Here is a 19,569-nt window from a genome sequence, read left to right as displayed (position 1 = left end):
GACAATGACTGGCTTTATTTTGGAAAATGTAAAGTTTAGACAGTGAAGTAATGGAAATGAAGTCACCATTTGTAACTATTCGGTCCCCAGATGATCCACAGTCAACACATTACTGCATTTTGACAGTGTGTGAGTTCCATGTCAATCTTACATTTGAAATATTGTTCTGTCTTCCTGCAGTGATGTGGTGCCCTCTAGTGAACACTTGATGCATTTGTTTTCAATTATTAACAACTGTCCACATTAGAGGTACCCACATTTTCCCTGAGGGGCCAATAATTATTCTGGATGAATAAAGATATATGTTTATGTTATTAGAAATTACATATCATCAAAATGTGACATTTTAGAGAACGTTAATGTCCTAAATCTAAAATAAATTGTATTTAAAATTTTTATTATTTGGTAGGACTTTTTTATTTTTAAGTTATCGTGCCAATTTGTTTGTCAGTGTGCCACTGCCTAGATCTCTCATCATGACTGGCAGCTCAAAGTCAATGACATAGGACACACTAGCAGCACATGGGCATTAGCAGGAGAGAAGGAATACTAGAGTTATTCGTAGATAAGTTGGATGTCAATGTAATTTAATTGGGAAGCTGTTAGCACTCTTAGGTAAAATCACCATAAAATTCGTATGTACTTTTTAGCTGCTGCACAAGATTTACAGTTTGTGGTCATGATTTTACAGTACTTAAGAGTTAGGTGAAATAGCAAGAACTTGTCAAATGCCATCGTGGACCAAAACAAAGAAGATGCCCCAAACTGTGGTGATCTGGTTTACAAAGTGATAATTGTGGTTCAAACATGTTTGTAAAGTGCAACTGGCTGTATGTGTGTGCAGTGTCTATGTTTGGTTTCTAGTTTGTCTGTAGTTAGCATTTATTGTAATGAGAACTGAAGTTCAGTGTTCAACAGTGAGGCAGTTATTTAAGATATGTTTTATTACATAGATCAGTCTTCAGCTTTTTACATTTATATAAAAACAAAAAACAGAATGGTCACTGATAGTATCAAAGGCACTGATGGTTATAGTACAACACAGTAAAAATATTCTGCAATGAGCATTCATGTTTGGAGTAATACTTCTGACTGTTTACAAGCAGAAATGCTGAAGAAACAGGTACTTAGATAAATCTACATCAAACACACGAGAAAAGAGCACTTTGATGATGATATATTTAGTGAATTTCACATGGTATTTTTTTAAATTATAATAGTTTTGGAAGAAGGAACCAAACAAAAAACGATTGTTAAAAATATGTACAAAATCTGTAATATTTTCATTTAAAAAAGGTCCCAAAGAGTTGAGGAAAAACTAAATGAGAGGAGAGAGCGTAGTCTGTTGCAGTTTTAGTAGTTCCTGCTTCCTTAAAGGATTTAGGAGGTGGAGTTCCACCACCTCCCAATTTTTCAACAACCTTGTTAGACAGGTCAGACTCAGGTCAAAAGTAGTGCTTTTCATAGATACAAACAGTCAAGACAAAGTGGCAGAAAATGATACAAGGTATTGGTGCGCGCACTCTATTCCACTTATGACTTAAAGAGAAATTCCAGTTTATTTCAACCTCTCATCTTTCATCTCATCCATTCATTTGCGTATTGCCACAGAGCAAGTGGTCAGCATGAGCCACTTGCTCTGTGGATGCTGACTTTGGATTCTCCAACTCTGTTGTAAGGATTCAGGAACACGACGAGTCACATAAAACTGAGAACATAATTTTTACATGAATCATTTGAAACATTCACTTCTGAGATTGACAGACAGTAAACACAGAAATCAACCGCCTGGAACGGCCATTTTGCTAACTGCAGAGTTACAGTTGTCCATCCAGGGGTACTTGTGCCAGGTATAAATAAACCACAAATATTCTTTAATAAACTGCACAGATTTAGATTATGTATGTTGGCAAGATTTTAGCTCTGGTCAGCTCTTACAGATCTGACAGTGTTCGCTTTCAATAAACGGTGAAATGTTAACAAGTAATATGTTGTATCTCGAATCGCTTATCTCCTTTAGTACTCGACGTGTTAGTTCACTTGTTTAGAGCATACATTTCTGGAGGGTAATGTTGACTCAAATCACACACTGCCGTTGTGCACTTAACAGAAATATCCATAACATGTGAATGCATCACCTGCCAACATATCTGCCGGCTTTATTTGGTTATTTTACAAAAAAAATTAATGTGTTTTGTTACCCTTGTTTCACTGCTTCTATCCAACAGCACTATGGTAGTACTAAGTGAATAATAAACACATTTGTTTGGAAATGTCAAACTTTAATTGTTATAGTGCGGCCACAGCAGTTTAAAATTAGGTCAGTGGTCCCTCCCTTTATGCTACGAAGCCATGATGCTCCACCATCTGGCTACTTATAGTGCACTGCACGTTTCCATGCTTGAACATATGAAGGCACTTTATGCGCTCACAATAAGTAAAGTGTAAGTACGCAATTTGAGACACAGCTATAACGTATCGAGAAGACTAGGAGCTTTAACAGCAAGCTGGCCACTGGTCCTACATAAGCTCCGAAATCTGAAGTACATCATTGAAGAGTCATTTTTCAAAATTCATCTAGTTAGCTCACGCTTTACTCTACTGCTGTATTAGGAGTGGTTTGTCCTTAACTGCCACTTTAAACCTTTAACAAATTGAGAGGACTAAATTTACCAAGTGAGCTCTGCTGCCTTTCCAACTCATTTTAGCTGCTGGGTTGTACAAGACAGACAGTAGTCATAACATTTAGCAACAAAGGGTAATTATAACCGAATAACTGGTGCAATGACGCCTTCATTTAGTATATTTGTTGGATCCCTGCCTAATCCACATCATGTGGAAAATGGAACTCGAGTCTCCCCAGTGAACAAACCTAACATCAGTTCCTGACTGGGCAACAACACTAAAGATTCATAAATGGAATAAAGATCATTGATTACTTAATGCCCCATTTTTCTAAAATGCCATATTATCCTGGTAAATTTTGTATTTGGATTCCACTAATAAATCCAGTCAACAGAATCTTCTTCCAGTCACTACTTAGATATGCAGCCCCTCTTGTCCTCTCTTCTGAATTGGAGACATGTTGAAGCTCTACTGAGCCTGCGTTGCCTTCATCTCCTGCCATTTCTTCTCCCTCAGACTGAGCTCTGCTTCAGAAAAAGCTGCCGGGCCCCAGTTTGTGATCCTCTGCTGTCCCTTGGAACCTGGAAAGAAAAAAATACAAGTGCAGTCCCCAAGAATGGAGGAATACTTCATTCAGTTCATCTGAAGAAGAAATGGAAAAGTAACTTTTCAGTCCAATCTGATGCACCTCTGACCAAATGTAACATCGCTGTTCTACACAAACCCAACAGTGATGTCATGGTTCTCTAATACAAAATTGTGTGTTAAAGTACAAGTGAAATACAGTGATCATTGAAGACTCTGACTTGTTGTTTGTGGTGCATTTTAGTCAAACATGTGCATGTAGGACCAGTGTGTCTTTGCTTTAATTGTTTGAAGGGGTTTTTACTTTTTTGGTACACACCAGACCCCTCCTGAGGGCAGAGGACATTATGGATGAGGATATATTTTAGAGTACTTTGGCTGACTTTGATATTCAGTTGCATTAACTATAACCTTAAAATAATTCCAATCTTAATATGAACTTTTCTCTCGAACAGCCCTTTGAAAAACACACAGATTAAAGTTAGTGAGATGTTACCTGGTTGAATGAGCCGTAACATCCCCTCATGCTGAGCCACTTTGTGCTTCCAGGTCTTGGTGTTGTTGGTTGCATCTTCCAGCTTCTTTATCACGGTCTGGCTCACACATGGAAACACAGACACACAACATAGGACAGGTTTTAAGGGCTTTTCTTTTGACTACACTTTGGTAACTTCATTTAAGATTCAAGAACAGCATGTGTTGGTATTTTGTATTAACAAATAACTTGTAATAAATAGTAACTTCACTACATGACTCCATGATTATCATGTCTAAATGGCAGCTCACTGTGCAGCAGTTATGAAGTGACACCCTGTGGTAAACAAAGGCACTACTCTATGTTGTTTAAATAGAGGCTGATGTTACTTAAAAAAAAAATAAATAAAAAATAAAAACTATTTACACTGAAAACCATTTCTATGAATAAATATTTACCTATCACTCTACTCTCAATCACTCAATGATAAAGTAAAACCAAATTGAATAAAACTCAAAAAATGACATCTCTAATTTAAGAAAGTATTCAGACATTTTGCTTTAGCTTCAAATGATGGATGATAAATAACCTTTGAGGTGTGTAGAACTTTAATAGAGTTCACCCGTGGCTATTAGGTTGCCATAATATTCCACAGAGATCCATTATCACATCTGGTTCAAGCTTAGAGGGAGCGTCATTTGTTTTCAGCAAGACAATGAGCTAGAACACACCTCCAGGCTCTGAGAGGGCTGTTTGACCAAGGAGCAGAGGGATGGAGTGCTACATACGTAACCTAACCCCCGCAATACCTGACCAAAACACAACTAAGAGGGTTTGGGATGACTTGGACCACAGAGTGAAGAAAAGCAGGCTATGAGGCAACTCTTTCAAGAATGTTGGAAAAGCTCCAGGTGACAAATTCATGAAGCTTGTTTAGAGAATGAAGAGTAGACAGAGCCTCTTTGAACATTGGGATGGACGGTTCCCAACAGGGAAGTTCCAATGTCTAAAAGATTTAAAAACTAAATAAACACCTAATAAAAAGTCTATTTTAGGCCAAAACCATGGACAAAAACAAAAGGAATAACAAAGAAAAATCAGCCAATCAATAAATAAATGGGTTAATAAAAGTGTCAAAGAGAAGAAAAAAAAGTGCAGCTGTAAAAAACAGACCCTTAATATCCTAGGAGTCCTCACAAAGCTACTGCACAGTCAGGGAGAGCAGTCAGGAGAGGTGGGGACAAGCAACAGTCCAGGTTATGAGCCACAGCCCATGTTTGAGGTGCTGTAAAGCCTGCTGGCAGTCCTGAGAGATGAGCTGATTGCTGATTGCTGAAGCTGCTCCTCTGACCTGCCAGGATGTTGTGCAGAGGGTGGCTGATATTGTTATAGCCATATATGCCCCTTTCTGTAGATGGCATCTGTGTTCAGGATCCAGTACAGTTTGTTATCCAGATGCACACCTACAGTGGAAGCCACTCAGAATTGCCGCCTCCAGCCGGGCCACCAGCCGGCTGCCTTCCAACTTCCAGCCTGTTTCCAGTTACTCTGAGTCCCCCCTCCTCCTTTTGGGCATATCCAATTTCCACTCCTATTTATTCAATTGCAATATGTTACCATAAGGTGGCGCTTCCTTCACAAAAACACATTCACACATAAACTGTTGTGTGATGGCACACAGAACTGACCTCAAAGCTAAGAACAGATCCAAAACTGGCTGAACCTGACAAAGACTGAGTGGACTAATTATTGAAATAATTTCATTATAAAGACAGATGAAAAGTCTGCAGAGTGATAGCTTATCTCTGCTCATTTCTTCACTGATTTTCAAACTCCTTTCACAAAAGAATATGTCACGAAGTCCAAATCGCTTTAATGTACTGAATGTAAAAATATTAACAGCGGAACATACCCTGTGTGATGATACTGGTTTGCTTCTATGTGTAGACTGTTCACATCGGTGCTGATTATTACAGGGAGTTTTCAGTTTTCCTGCCTAAATGCATAACTGCAGTTGAAGGGAACTGTATTCATTCGCTTAAATAAATAAAAATTATATAAATAAGACAACAGATAATAGGCTGAATAATAATAATTAAAAAAAAACTGTTTATCATCAGTCTAATGTCGTATATGATTAGGATTATAATATATGGAGAAGTTAGTTGTGTCAGACAAAGGAGGAGTTTATTGTATGTTGGGCATGAATGTCGGGGCTTCCTTGATCATAACCTAAATTTTTTCTCCTCACTGAGTTTGCATATGTTTGACCTGTCATTAAGTCAGCTGGCCCATCGAAATGCCCAGTAAATCCATCCTCCTGCGCTGTTTTTGAATGGTTGGAAAGTTTCTGATGAAACTAAGTGAGATCAAATGTGTTATGCTGAAAACATCATTAAGCATTACAGTGGTTTAGCTTTCAAACGTAATGGACGATTGTGTCATAGACTACTCGTTCTACCCCCACCTTGAAGTAAGACCCGAGAGAGGTCTGCCCAAACAAATCGCATGATTATCAATTGTTATGTTGCCTATCTCATTTCGTTCATTCAATTCTTTCCGTGCTGCTTACTAATGTACACAATTCCCCGGCCTGACAAACTGTGGTCATCCTGTCAGGTAGTCTATGATCCAGGAAGTGAAGGAGGGATCCACACCCATCTTTTCAAGCTTATCTTGATGTATGTGGGGGGTTGAATGGTGTTAAATGCACTTGAAAAATCTAAGAAGATGATATTCACATATCCACCTGGCTCATCCAGTTGAGAATATGCCCAGGGGAGCATGTAAAGTTCAGCATCATCCAGCTTACCTGTGGTGTAACTTTGATCTTTCACTCACTCAGTGACAAAAACTTGATTCACAGCTCTGGCCCTGCTGTTGCGGTCTAGTTGAAAATATTTTATGTTATTTACCTAATTTATGAGTACCCGTTTCTTTCCAGCTCAGTGTGAGAGTGTCTGCTGCGTTTTCAGGCACGTTGCAGTTTCTGTCCTCTGATCTCTGTGTCTCAATCAGGGAGAAGCTCAAGCTCTGCTACACCGACATGGTAACACGGGTGCGAGGGGAGATTGTCCAGTCGTTCATTGATCGCGTCGATAGCTTCGTTCTCTCACACAGGTTAAAAGATAAATAAATAAAAAATGCTGAAATTGGAAATTGAAAGTGGTATTTTGTGATTTCTAAAACAATCACGACTGTAGCTGTTAGCTGACCTGGTACTGCTCAAGGGCGCCGTGCCTCTCCTGCTCCAGCTGCTCCAGCTGTTTCATTGCAGACTGCAGTGCGTCCTCTTTGGCCACACGTTCCCTCTCCAGCTCCTGTTTCTCAGCCTCTGTTTCCGAGATGGCCCGCTGCTGCCGCAGGTGAATCTGCTCCAGCTCTTCCCTCTTCGTGGCTTCCTCTTCGAGTAACCTGGTCCACACACAAACATGAGGGGAGTATAGTGTGTAATCATGTATACTGCACACACAGCTTACTTCAAGCACGCCTCTCATTTTCAATACATTTTCTTCCTTTTTAACTAACAGGAGAGAAATCTTTCCTCGGTTAAAAAAATAAATGAAGCAGCTACTGTACAAATCAGTGTGAAACAGAAGGGGTTGTGGTCTGTCATGGTGTCAGCAGGTGGTGCTATAGTGCTGTAGTGCACTTATGAACTGTGTTTTCAAATATACTACAGATTGAACTTCTCTGACTTTCTGAACTATCAGTCAATAAGTGTATAAGCAGTTATAGCTCCACTATAATATATATTTTAATACTTCGATTTGGGTTATTTAGTAAGATTATGTAACTAGCAGCCTAACTATAAGCAGTTAAAGCTGCTTTTTGCTGTTTTAAGCTTTACATGAAACTTATTTCAATGCGTTAGACAATCAAGTGTAGAGTGGATCCTTTGAATGAAAGCACCTAGTAATTGACCTGCTTTGCCTAATGATAATAAACTGTTTAATTTAAGGACACTCTTTACTGGTTAGTCAAACATGTGGTGGAAAGTAAATGTCAGCAAAGAGGAAGGAAGGACACAGGAGGAAATGTGGTAGAGTGAGGCAAGTAGAAGTTCATTGTCTGGCTGTGTGTGAGGTTCCTATAGAAGAGAGGAGAATCAGACCATGCAGCTCTTTGGACATACACTCATGTTAAGCAGTGGAATATGAAGTACATACTAAGTTTATTGCTTCATTAAAATGTGATAGCACTGTTTTTGGTGGAGTAACATAAAAATAATATGTATTGAATGAGTACATTCCATTATATATATGATCAAAATTACACCTCACAACACATCTATAGGCGCAAGTACATTTGCTACTTAAACAATGTTGGGGACTGGATGGCTGACAGTAGCAAAGACACTTCAATCATATTGTGATACTTGGCGCTGCTTATTGTTGAGTGTAAGATAGAGCGCAAAGACTGAATATAAAAATTACACCTGTAAAATCCTTTTTATTTTCCTAAAATGTAATTAGATGACCTATATAATGGAATATTGGTTGTTGAAATTGCTCTTTGACTGACCGTGCTTGCAGCCTACGGACAGTTTCTTCATCCTGTCTGGCGCGCTTCTCATCCTCCAAAGCATCCTCCAGTTGATGATACATGTCCTCCAGCTCGCGGACCCTCTGCAGGTACTGCTCCAGCTCAGTGGATTTCTGAGCCACCTGCTCCTCCATCTGCTGCCGTACCTGTTAAACAAAGAAACACAGAACTGCACTTCATGTGGACTTCAATATCAATACTGCTGATTAAAAATTGTATTTAAGAGGTCCTGAAACAATGTTTGGATTTCAGAGACTACCTCCTTTCAGCCCTACCTGTGCTCTGAAGTTTGTGTTCTGGTGCGATATTGGCTGTAAAGTACACATATACAAAAGTACACTTGCCTGCGACTCATCAGCACTTCACTGGAATCAAAAAGGTTATTTTTTAGGATGCTTAGGAATTAGGTGATATTTAGGTGTTAAATTTGATCAACACTGTTAATAATTTAACAAATGACTGTTTCATCAACTTATTAAGGAAATAGCTTGAGGCAGCAGGGGCTCAAAGGATGGAGGGGTTTATCCACTCAACTTGTGGTAGGTGGTGATAACTTAGTGGGTAGCTCAGCTCCTGTGTGTGTATGTTGTCCTGTTTTTATATGTAAAACATATACATGTTTTTATATGTATAAATATATACATAAACAACTACTTTATGAGGAAAAAGGAACTGAACCCCACATATTTGAAAGGGTTAGGACCTGGTTTTAGGGTTAAGGTTACCTTTAGGTGTAGGTGAGGGTTCAGCACTAAGATTAGGGTAAGGTGATGGGGAAGGCACTATATGTCAATGAGTGGTCCTCACAAGGCACTGTGTGTGCAGTAACTGCAGTCTCATTTAATAAAATGATGCTAAATGGTCATTCCAGCCTCTAACCAAATGGTTTTATTAATTATTAAAGAATGAGACCAAATGATTGTATTAATCATCAAAGAATAAGACCAAATTAATGTATTAATCATTAAAGAATAAGACGAAATTATTTTATTAATCATTAAAGAATTATCAAATAAATCATGAGGTCTGAGCAGCACAATGGTGCAGTGGTCAGCACTGTCAACTTACAGCATGTTCTCCCAGTGCCTGAGTAGGTTCTGGTTCTGGGTGCTCTGGCTTCCTGCCACATCCCAAAGACATGTTAGATTAATTGATCATTCTAAATTGTCCGTAGGGGTTTGTGTGAGTGGGAATGCTTGTCTGTCTTTTTGTATTGGCCCTGTGATGGACAGGTTGACCTGTCACTTCTACTCTCCACTTATGCTGTTTCTTCTTGGAAACAAGTGAGTGGGACATCAGTGAAGAAAATAAGTCAAGAAGTCACTGGTGGTGGATAAACATGTATCTGCTGCTACATCTCATGCAGGCTGTGCACTGAGGATGTCACAATGTTCAAATCATCAGAGGCGGTGAAGCTCAGTATGGAGCCCTGTTTAATCATTACATTTATCAAATGTATCTTCTCGTAACAAGTACGTGTCTCCATTTAGTAACCTAAGCACGCTGAGCCACGTGGGCACTTCACCACATACGATATTTAATGTGACGTAAAGACACAAATGTCATGTTATTTCAGTTACAGCTTGAGACCTTCACTGAGCAGCTGTGGTTCTTCATGTTAGTCTATTTCAAGTAGCTGTACTGAGTGTTAGTTTTACATTTAATGAAACCCAACAGTTGGGGATAAATATAAGTAAACAAAAGAGGAAGTTGCACTTGCTCCTTCATTTGTTCTGACAAAATGCCCCACTGCAAGATGACAAGCGGTGACGTACTATTTTTTCTCTCTCCAGATCCATCTTGTAGCGGTCCTGGAGCTCAGTTTGGGTTTGAAGACGTCTTTTTTCTTCTTCTGCTGCGTTAGCTGCTGCCTCCTCCAGAGCCTGGCCAAAAGAAAGAAAAATGGACAGCAGTCAACAAAAGAAAATTCCCTGTACATAAAAAGTACCTTGTCTATTTTCAGGAGAACTGAAGGAAAGAAGGCGAAAACAACCCACACTGGTATGAGGGGAAGTTTAAGTGGAGACCATGGCTCTGTCAGAGTGAGAGCTCTGTAGTTAAATCTTAGTTTGAAAATCAAGAAGCAAACTGCGGCAATGAACTCTAAAATAGGTTTTTACATGTAAAACTATTTAAAACTAACATTATTGAGAGATTTGCAGTCTATGAGGATGAAGTGAGCATGAAGTAGTATAAGCAAGAGCAATAGAGCAAGAAAAAGTACGGTTCGACTCTTGGGCATCGTTCATTCCTCCCTCATCTTACTGTTTTAGTACACTGTTAGCTTTACTCACTATAAACAGCTATGTAACTCCATGTGTCACAACCTCTACTTTACTTATGAACTCAATTTGAAATTATAAAAAAAAGCATAAATTGCCTTTTTTGTCGTTTTGTTTTTAACTTCTCCTTGTGACACCCTGTGTTGTTGCTGATGAGGTTAATTACTTTTAGCAATTAAAACCCTTTAAATGTGAAAGGAATGATGCTGAGTGGAACAGCTCATTGGGTAAACTCAGTTTTAGCAGAAGTTTGTGGACGGTTAGTGCTTCTTTGAAATATTCTTTCGAACAGATGTAAAACCTTTGGAGTACATTTCCACACTTTTTACATGATGTAACAGGAGAAATAAATCTTGAGGTAAATTAAGTGCAAGTGGTTGAGCTGTAACTTCTTGTTGACACACAACACCCAGCTGTGAACTTTCTGCAGACTGCAACAGTCAGCTCCTCATAGCAGCATAGTGTGAGGACGGAGAGTCTATTGTGTGTGTGTGTGTGTGTGTGTGTGTGTGTGTGTGTGTGTGTGTGTGTGTGTGTGTGTGTGTGTGTGTGTGTGTGTGTGTGTGTGTGTGTGTGTGTGTGTGTGTGTGTGTGTGTGTGTGTGTGTGTGTGTGTGTGTGTACATACGGTATATGTGGGTTCATTGTGCATTCATGCAACCAACTGTGAGATGGACATTTGCACTTCAATGGTAGATTGTTGTGCATTCAGAGGTCACTGTTCCAGACAAAGACAAACTGTTCGTCACTGGACCATACACACAACTGCGATGTGGACGGGTTTTAGTGACTGTTGCTGCATCTCACTGTCTGTCACAGTGCCGCTGGGGGCTGCAACATGCCTCATACTGCTTCGAGCTGAAAAGATGACTGAACTGTAGTAAATGTGTTTTTTCAGTTCAGTGAAAGGACGTCATCCTCTGAGAAAATTCATCTGACCTCATCAGCTTATTAAATTGCAAAAATCCTGCAACGGGCCTGTTTTAGTTTTTGGTAGTTGCTACAAAAATCGTAATTCTTGAGACTTCTGTTCTACAACAATGGTGTGTTTTTGCTGTAACAAAACACAAAATCAGTTGACGTTCAAACTATTTTTTAATGTCGACATTTCAAACATTAGATATGTCATGCCCATTCATCATGGTAAAAGGCAGTGTGAAAACTCCGGGCACAAAGATGGACGTTCTTTAAGAATCTGTGTCAGATGTATAAACAAAGCCCACATAATGTGCATAAATAGACTTATTTATGAAAGTAAACCTCAGACCAGGTCGACACAAAGTGTATCATGCCATGAGTGATCTGAAAAGGTAAAGTGGAGGAGACAGAACATTTAATTTTTTCACCCATCAATTTTTGTTGACGACATCATCATTGCGTTTCCAGTTTTTATGTTCTTTCTCCGTTTCATCTTCTATTGCAAAACGTTTTGATGTTTTTGTCAGTAACAGTGCTTTTAACTAAATTACTGATAATCTTTTTGTATATTTAAGAATGTTTTGTCCAACCTATTTTCAAAACATGAGAGGGATGGAATATTAGAAAAAAAAAACTCAATATGATGCAGTTCAGTCCAGGACCAATGCAAACAAAAACCTCACTGGTGAATAAAGTTAAATTGACACCTCTCTAACTTTATCAACACAAACCAACCATTTCCCTACATGGAGAATTTGTCTTATATCCACTGGACTGGATTGCAGTAAATTGTATAGATAGACGTAATAAAGTGGCCATGGTGGTAAAGTTAAACCTGAAAATAAATGTTAATGAAGTTGTTTTATGTTTTGGCCTCTAACAGATCAACAACAGCAATTAAAATCCCTGTGCATTTTAAGACTACTGTAAGTTTAAATCAGCTGTATGACATCAACTCTACTTTTAGTGAAGCTGAAACTTCCTGGTAACTTTAAGCATTAACGGGAGGAAGACATTCATCATCAGTGTATTTGGGGAATCCACAGAACCTGTGAATTTACACACATGAGGTCAGCCGAGACAACAGACAAGGACTGTGACTCAGGTTTAGGAAGACCAACCAGAACAACATGTTAAATGAAGACTAATGCAACCCTCCTTCACCCCCTCCCCCACCCCGCACACACCCCTCCCTGCTTCAAACCGAATTCCACATTCCTCTGTTGCAGCAAGTGACTGTTCATTAGTTGGAGGCCACAGGGTGGAGCTGATTTATTGTTGCTATTCATGAGCTGGAAGGGAGTTTTGGAGACCACCAGGGTTTGTAGGTGACCTATTTAAGTTGTGCGAAAGGCAGTGTTTGCTGTGTGTGTGTTTCCATGAGTGTCAGGAAAAAAGTGACACTCATTTCAAAGAGCGATACAGACAGTGCCTAGTTTGTAATTCTACTCTATGACGTTATGTCTGTGGAATGTCGTTGAATCAGCTTTGAGGCTTTGTTTAGTTGGTATCAGCAGTAGTAACAGGAATGGTGATGATTTACCTGACTGGCAAAATTTCTGTTTTCAGAACTTCCTTCTAGCCCATAAACATCCCTCTCAACTTCAGAATGAACAAGAAGCAAAGGATTTTAATCACACAATGATACTATGATGCTCTTCAGGAATCAGGAATTATCTGCACAAGTCAGACATATTATTTTGAAGGTTTATAGGACAGCAAAACTGCATATAATATGAGGTCTATTATAATATAAGATGAGACCACAAATGTATTCATACACAACACCTTACTGCATGACTCTGCACTGCCTTGCAGCGTTAGAGTTGAGTTCGGTTCATCTTTTTGCCAGAGGCCTTGGCAATAGAGCCCCTGCTGTGTCATGTGACTGACTTCATACAAATGAATGAGGCTTCATCCTCAGCTGTATTGTGCTGAAAGAGGCTGGAAGGGTTTGATGTTCCTGCTCTCCTCAACAGTTTCTCAAGCAGGTACAACACTTGTGAATGTCTTCTAGGACAGACATCATCTGACATCAGATTGGGAGAGTGTGTGTCGCTCATCAGCTTTGTGTCTCTTTCCTCAACACTATGCAACACTATCAGTGTGTCCCTGGAGAGATTGTTTAAAAAATGTGCAGCATTATCCCTGCTTTTACACCATAATTACATCACAGTTTTTCATTCTGCCTCCCAGTGTAGCAGCTCAGAAGAACTACAGACATTTCTGATGTGTTAGGACAGCACGTCCGATGAGCTTGTTCTGGGAGATTATGACCCAGCTCTTAATCTGTTATCATCAAACCAAAGTCAAGACACAAATTTGGAGATCAGCATCTTTGAGCTTCCTCAGAGCAAACAAACAAGCCCAGAGAGAGAGAGGGAGACCTCTTTGTCATAGTTTGAGTCTAATTTTGTGTCAAGATGTGATTGCTGAATCAAGTACAAAAGAAACCTGAGAAAATTAATTAATAGCGATCTTAAGTTTACTTTCTTTCCTCAGAAGAACAGACACTTTATATCCAAACAGCTGAGTCAGCTCTGAATATGTAACCGTGTGCCTTAAATCCCCACACCAATATATGCTAACATAGCTAATATGCTTCGTCTGTGCTGCTTTAAAAACATGTCATGTCCCAGACATGTCCTCTTATTCCAGTGGACTTTACACTCAATCAGATAACCACCTTTCTGTTTTTGCTTACCTCTGACAGTGCTTGAGGAGCTGCCTGTTAAGAAAATCCCTTCAGGGAAATCCCCCATGTTTCATTCATTCACTAAAAAAATGTTATGATTTACTTCCTGAAAAGACTTTCATTTTTTTTGCGTTCTCTACTCATTTATTTGAACGGAAAACATCCCAACATCCAGCTGTTTGTATTGTGCAGTAGTGACATCCAGAGGTTTATCTTAAGATGTTGCTCTCTGTGTGATTCAATCACCACATCACCCCACATGCACTGCCCACTTACTGAGAAGTGCTGCTTCAATCCAGATTTAGTTTTGTCAATCTGACCATCTGTTCTGTGTAGTTCTCTTGGTGTGGTGTGTTTTATGATTATCTCTGTGTGGGAGTTTTTGCAACTGTGCCAAATTTGTTTTGGCACAATTTGAAACTGTTACAGGAAGTAGACATTGAGTATGGAGTATGCATTTTTAACAAAGGAAAATAATCTTTTCAACTGACGCACATTTTGTTTTTTGGCCAACACAAAAAGCAACTGCAGCTTCCATCAGCAAGTACAAGTTACATTCAGGGCATCCATGTTTGAGTCAATGCAAAGAGATATAATTGTTGACCATGTAGAGTGAAACCAATCTAAGACAAAGGACTATCTATTTAATGTGCATACTTCCACTGTTTGCTGCATTCACATGTGTATTATTTTGTCTCTTTGACCTACACTCACAAAGTCCACGGGACTCACCTGACCACAAACTTTAACTTCCTCATTCTAATATAAATCTATCCATATATTGTTGTTGAAGCGAAGTGTTTTATGACACCTTTATATACGTTTTGCAACTGTTTACATCCTTCCCTTCCGTTTAGTTTTATCTGTCGTTTAATTTGAGGCGGTACAAAAAGGAACTGGTAGTGAGCCAGACGTTTCCTGACCAGACTGGATCAACAGGGAAACATTTACTGTGCATTTTTTGTCCTCACCTTCCTCATGTTCTCCAGTTCGAGCTGTTTGACCTCGTTGGCCATCTGAAGCTCCCTCATCCTCAGCTCCAGCTCCTCATGCTCGGCCTGCTGCTTCAGTCGCAGCTCGCGGCGCTTCTGTCGGGCCTCGCGATGCGGTGCCGGCCGGCCCTGACGCAGCAGATTCACACAGGACTGAACAGCTGACAGGCAACATGGGAGAGAAGCAAAAGTCATGCGATTTCATTCAAAGCTGTGAGTTTCGGTCACTTTGTGAATGTATGAGCACAAAAGGTTCGTTTTTCAAATGTGGGGATGTATGGGGATTTTCAAGTCTTGGCTGAACTGTGTAAAACTAACAAAGCGCACTTGCAGGAGTAAGAGTGAATGAGTGACACAAGACTCTGACTCACCACATTGAAGCACATAGCAGCAAATTTAAACAAGTATTATCTAAGGAGTAATAAGAATGAAGGCTGTGATTCTTAATTGTGACAGCTCACCCTGGATCCACTCCTGCTTCTTCTTTTTGTCCGATGCACTGATCTCAAAGCTTTTTTGTGATGACTTCATGAAGAAGAGGCATTTCTTTCCCTCTTTATCTTGCAAAGCCTGCAGTGAAAAAAACATTACATACAGATTTTACCAGCTGAAAAATACATGGATGTGTTCAAATATCAAGAATACGCCACAATACTGAGTTGTACAAGTAATTACTAAAGATCAACCTATTGGCTTTTTCAGAGCTTTCAACTGACCTGAATGTGCCCATTCTAAATGTTGCTAGTAAGGCAGTCACACTTATTCTCTCCCTGATTTTTTTTTTTGTCTCCATGCCTTAATAAGACTTTGATGTCTTCCCTCTACATTTTTCACCATGTTCTTCCATGTAAGATGACAAGAGAATCAATCACTTAATCCACCGTCTCAAGCACCCTGGCCTTGTTTACTTCTGGATGGAAGTCAGGGAGCTGAAAGACAATTCAAAGCTTCGGTAAGAACAACAGGTTCTTGCCTCCACATTGCAGTTTCCATCGAGTAGGATGTCTCCTTTCTTTTCAGCCATGTCCTCTGCGACATAATAGGAGATGGAGTTGGGCTTCAGCGTAAACCAGCGCTCGGTCCAGTTCTTCCTTTTGTGACCTTTCTTCATCATGTAGCCCTGCAGAGAGAAAGGAGGAAATGATTCGGTATCATTCAACAACTATTCTGACATTAGTGAGTTTTATTATAACGGATTTCATTCATGATACTCAGTGTTTACTGCTTTACATATTTCTCATTTCTCATTTTCTCATTGAGCCTCTACATGACCCCAGTGATGCATTCACACACACTTTTTTTTTTTTTTTTTACATGAAGTCATATGGCTCGCAAATGACCACAAACTGTTTTAATCTAGTTTTTCTACTGATAATCAACTTAGATCTGTTTTATGAGATCCTTACTTTATTTCAATTTATTATTTGGAGATGTTTGCTTTTTTTCTCCCTGGACTATTATTAATTACTGTAGTATTGAATTTTTTTTTGTACACTTAAATTTAAAAAAAAAAGTAAATTGGTAAGCTGATGCACCCTTTTTTGCTGACAGATACTTTTGGCCTCTGTCATGAAATCACTATCAGAGTGGGCACTTAAAATGCAGAAATGATAACTGACACTTCTAGCAACATCCTCATACAGATCAGCCATGGCTATTGTGGTTCTATATTTCCTATGGTCAACACAGCTCATGAAAAGACCAAGACAGTTTAGTTCATGTCTCAATACTCTCCAACTTCTCTGCACTGTCTTTAAAAATAGGTTACAAACAGTTTCTTTGTTTCCATTAACAGCTGTAGTTTTTAGCAGTGTTATTCAAGCATTGTCCATTTCTGGTGACTATTTCCTGCTGCAGATTAACAGGTGCTGACTTTACCACAGTCATATCCTGTGACTTTTTTCAAAAATTCTGAATTTTTTAAACACCAAAAATGTTAAGTGGTATACAGTGGGTACGGAAAGTATTCAGACCCCTTTAAATTTTTCACTCTTTGTTTCATTGCAGCCATTTGCTAAAATCAAAAAAGTTCATTTTATTTCTCATTAATGTACACTCAGCACCCCATATTGACAGAAACAAACAGAAATGTAGAAATTTGTGCAAATTTATTAAAAAAGAAAAACTGAAATATCACATGGTCATAAGTATTCAGACCCTTTGCTGTGACACTCATATTTAACTCACATGCTGTCCATTTCTTCTGATCCTCCTTGAGATGGTTCTACTCCTTCATTGGAGTCCAGCTGTGTTTAATTAAACTGATTGGACTTGATTAGGAAAGGCACACACCTGTCTATACAAGACCTTACAGCTCACAGTGCATGTCAGAGCAAATGAGAATCATGAGGTTGAAGGAACTGTCCAAGGAGCTCAGAGACAGAATTGTGGCAAGGCACAGATCTGGCCAAGGTTACAAAATCATTTCTGCAGCACTCAAGGTTCCTAAGAGCACAGTGACCTCCATAATCCTTAAATGGAAGAAGTTTGGGACGACCAGAACTCTTCCGAGACCTGGCCGTCCAGCCAAACTGAGCAATCGTGGGAGAAGAGCCTTGGTGAGAGAGGTAAAGAAGAACCCAAAGATCACTGTGGCTGAGCTCCAGAGATGCAGTAGGGAGATGGGAGAAAGTTCCACAAAGTCAACTATCACTGCAGCCCTCCACCAGTCGGGGCTTTATGGCAGAGTGGCCCGACGGAAGACTCTCTCCTCAGTGCAAGACATATGAAAGCCCGCATAGAGTTTGACAAAAAACACATGAAGGACTCCCAGACTATGAGAAATAAGATTCTCTGGTCTGATGAGACCAAGATTGAACTTTTTGGCGTTAATTCTAAGCGGTATGTGTGGAGAAAACCAGGCACTGCTCATCACCTGCCCAATACAATCCCAACAGTGAAACATGGTGGTGGCAGCATCATGCTATGGGGGTGTTTTTCAGCTGCAGGGACAGGACGACTGGTTGCAATTGAAGGAAAGATGAATGCGGCCAAGTACAGAGATATCCTGGAAGAAAACCTCTTCCAGAGTGCTCTGGACCTCAGACTGGGCCGAAGGTTCACCTTCCAACAAGACAATGACCCGAAGCACACAGCTAAAATAACAAAGGAGTGGCTTCGGAACAACTCTGTGACCATTCTTGACTGGCCCAGCCAGAGCCCTGACCTAAACCCAATTGAGCATCTCTGGAGAGACCTGAAAATGGCTGTCCACCAACGTTCACCATCCAACCTGATGGAACTGGAGAGGATCTGCAAGGAAGAATGGCAGAGGATCCCCAAATCCAGGTGTGAAAAGCTTGTTGCATCATTCCCAAGAAGACTCATGGCTGTACGAGCTCAAAAGGGTGCTTCTACTCAATACTGAGCAAAGGGTCTGAATACTTATGACCATGTGATATTTCAGTTTTTCTTTTTTAATAAATTTGCACAAATTTCAACATTTCTGTTTTTTTCTGTCAAGAAAAGAGTGAAAAATTTAAAGGGGTCTGAATACTTTCCGTACCCACTGTATCTGACACAATCATCACCATAAACTGTGTCAGGGCTATGCAAGAACTGAAAGAAGTGAAGACGATGGGGCTAGGTGATGAAGACTATCATCAGTCTAGTCTGTGCAGACGTGTAGCCCACCTGTTTGAGCACATCCAGGATGAGCTCCTGGTAGACCTCGTTGATGCCCATGGAGAATGTCTGGCGGTCTATGCCCTTACTGAAGTGACCTGATCCGACCAGGGTGATGAGCTCCCAGGCATTCAGACACTGCTGCTTCAAGTTCAGCTGCAGCTTGTAGTCCTCAAAACGTTCCTCAACCCAGCTTCCCCCCATCGCCTCTGTCATTTTACGCAGAAAATACTCGATCTGTGCATGACAAAAAAACACCAGCATGGCAAAACAAAAACATATTCACAACACATTCAAAACAATGTGGGTTTTCATCAAAACATACAGCTGTTCATTTATAATCAAAGAGGACTGTCTCTGCTCTGTATTTTTCCTACATGAGCTGATTGCAGAAGATGAATTTACATTTCTGTCACAAACAATCTTCCTGTGATTCAGCTCTGATGTTTGTTGTACCCAACAATAAATCTTCCAGCATTTGTAAAAGAACAGGAAGCTGGAAACTTCCTTTTCTGCTCTTGAGCAACAGACGTTTTCAACTGGCCACTGAAACGTTGAAGCATGTATAGAGTACACTAAGCTGCTGTGTAGGAACTGCACGATCATTTAAATAAACAAAAGCCTTTTAAATAACACACAACTGGAGAGGGAAGTTCAAATCGGCTGGCTAATTTGGCTCCAGTAATTTACAGCATTTACATCAAAGACTTTCCCCATTTTAGAAAGTAACCAGTTACTTTGCAACAAGCACTTCGCCTGCTAAAACATTTGCAGTTAACTGTTGCTGGTGAAAATAAACGAGCAGTAAACAGCTTTACAAGTTACAGTG

At 39.8% G+C, this 19,569-nt stretch overlaps 1 protein-coding gene across 1 annotated transcript in view; it reads right to left on the bottom strand.

Annotated features, from left to right (window-relative positions):
• Window positions 1-1,413: 1,413 nt before the first annotated feature.
• The window catches only part of swap70b (switching B cell complex subunit SWAP70b), a 30,661-nt gene continuing 12,505 nt past the window's right edge, over window positions 1,414-19,569 (bottom strand). Inside the window, exons 4-12 of the mRNA XM_069695460.1 lie at window positions 18,750-18,977; window positions 16,090-16,236; window positions 15,578-15,686; window positions 15,096-15,277; window positions 10,006-10,113; window positions 8,210-8,376; window positions 6,901-7,099; window positions 3,707-3,803; window positions 1,414-3,206 (exon numbers count right to left, since the gene is read on the bottom strand). Coding sequence (XP_069551561.1) covers window positions 3,094-3,206; window positions 3,707-3,803; window positions 6,901-7,099; window positions 8,210-8,376; window positions 10,006-10,113; window positions 15,096-15,277; window positions 15,578-15,686; window positions 16,090-16,236; window positions 18,750-18,977 — 1,350 coding nt within the window. The 3' untranslated portion in view covers window positions 1,414-3,093. The remainder of the gene's footprint in view (window positions 3,207-3,706; window positions 3,804-6,900; window positions 7,100-8,209; window positions 8,377-10,005; window positions 10,114-15,095; window positions 15,278-15,577; window positions 15,687-16,089; window positions 16,237-18,749; window positions 18,978-19,569) is intronic.

The sequence above is a fragment of the Brachyistius frenatus genome, unplaced genomic scaffold (genome assembly GCF_029030835.1).
Source record: "Brachyistius frenatus isolate BFR_SWC_R1_liver_20210118 unplaced genomic scaffold, ASM2903083v1 Contig_19, whole genome shotgun sequence".
Taxonomy (NCBI): Eukaryota; Metazoa; Chordata; class Actinopteri; family Embiotocidae; genus Brachyistius; species Brachyistius frenatus.
Note: the sequence above shows the minus strand (reverse complement) of the source record. Positions and strands in the feature narration are given on the sequence as shown.